The following is a 1,176-nucleotide window of genomic DNA, read 5'->3' as shown; positions in this document are numbered from 1 at the left end:
TGGAGGATGTGATGGTGGATGGGGCGTGTGTACTCCCACCGCAACGGCGCAAGGAACTTCGTGCCTCCCTCATGGAGATCAGCAATGAGCTGCTGCAGTTTACACAGGCGGAGATAGTAGCCATGAAGAGTGCCCTGGAGGTGTGTAGTTGCGTATGTGAGGTGTGCGGTTGTGTATGTGAGGTGTGTGGTTGTGTATGGGAGGTGTGTGGTTGTGTATGTGAGGTGTGTGGTTGTGTATGTGAGGTGTGTGGTTGTGTATGTGAGGTGTGTGGTTGTGAATGTGAGGTGTGTGGTTGTGTATGTGAGGTGTGTGGTTGTGTATGTGAGGTGTGTGGTTATGTATGTGAGGTGTGTGGTTGTGTATGTGAGGTGTGTGGTTGTGTATGTGAGGTGTGTGCTTGTGTGTTGTTGCTACCCCTCTGCCAACTCAGAGACAATGGGTAGTAGCCTGTGAGTGCACGCACACGCTCCTGTGCAATACCCAATGGCACAGATGTACATACAATCAGAACTACAAAAGTACAGGCCGGTGCAAAGCCTGACTCATTTTGTTCATCGGCATGACCCGATTATGGTTCAGGGTGTGTATTCGCCTCTCCCACAAGCAATCCATTGTTGAGCTGAGAGTTTTTCTTCAGACCTAACGGTTTAAGGGTTTAGGGATTTTTGGGTTTCTACATCGATGCCTAACGCGTGCTGGGGCGTGTATAGTATTCCATACGCTTCTTACTGCCCGTTCGTCCGCCAGTTCTCCCTGCGCCACCGCATCTATGCTTGTCTCCATGGCAACCGAAGTATGGCAACAGGTCAACTCAAGTAGGAATCTCACAGCCAATCCAATCCCCTTATTCTCACTGAGCCAATCAATTTCTCACACTCCCTCAGAGCCAATCGTCTGCACGCGATGTGTCCCATGCCACAGCCGTTCTACGCAGTGCGCTGTCGTTGTTGAACATTGCGTTTTCGGTTTTCGGACCCAAATTTGTTTTGCAATTGGAGTTTGTGCCGCTTTTGGCGACTTTCCTGCGCTCCAATCCCATTTTTACCGAGCTTCGGCCACTGGTGATGGAGGGCTTCTACGCACTGACAGTCATCACCACACAAATTCCTTACGCCACAAACAAGACACAAGGTCAGTCATGTGTCTCTAAACCCTATATATAGACATTTCCTT

The 1,176-nt window shown here is 49.8% G+C and overlaps 1 protein-coding gene across 1 annotated transcript; it reads left to right on the top strand.

Moving 5' to 3' along the window:
* Positions 1 to 1,134, top strand: SARC_05015 (hypothetical protein; the record flags this gene model as incomplete). Its single annotated transcript, XM_014301124.1, has 2 exons — positions 1 to 140; positions 888 to 1,134. Coding segments are annotated over exons 1-2 (376 nt in total), but the record flags the coding sequence as incomplete, so codon positions are not given.
* Between the last annotated feature and the right edge of the window lie 42 nt (positions 1,135 to 1,176).

The sequence above is a fragment of the Sphaeroforma arctica genome (assembly GCF_001186125.1).
Source record: "Sphaeroforma arctica JP610 unplaced genomic scaffold supercont1.305, whole genome shotgun sequence".
Lineage (NCBI taxonomy): Eukaryota > Ichthyosporea > Ichthyophonida > Sphaeroforma > Sphaeroforma arctica.
Note: the sequence above shows the minus strand (reverse complement) of the source record. Positions and strands in the feature narration are given on the sequence as shown.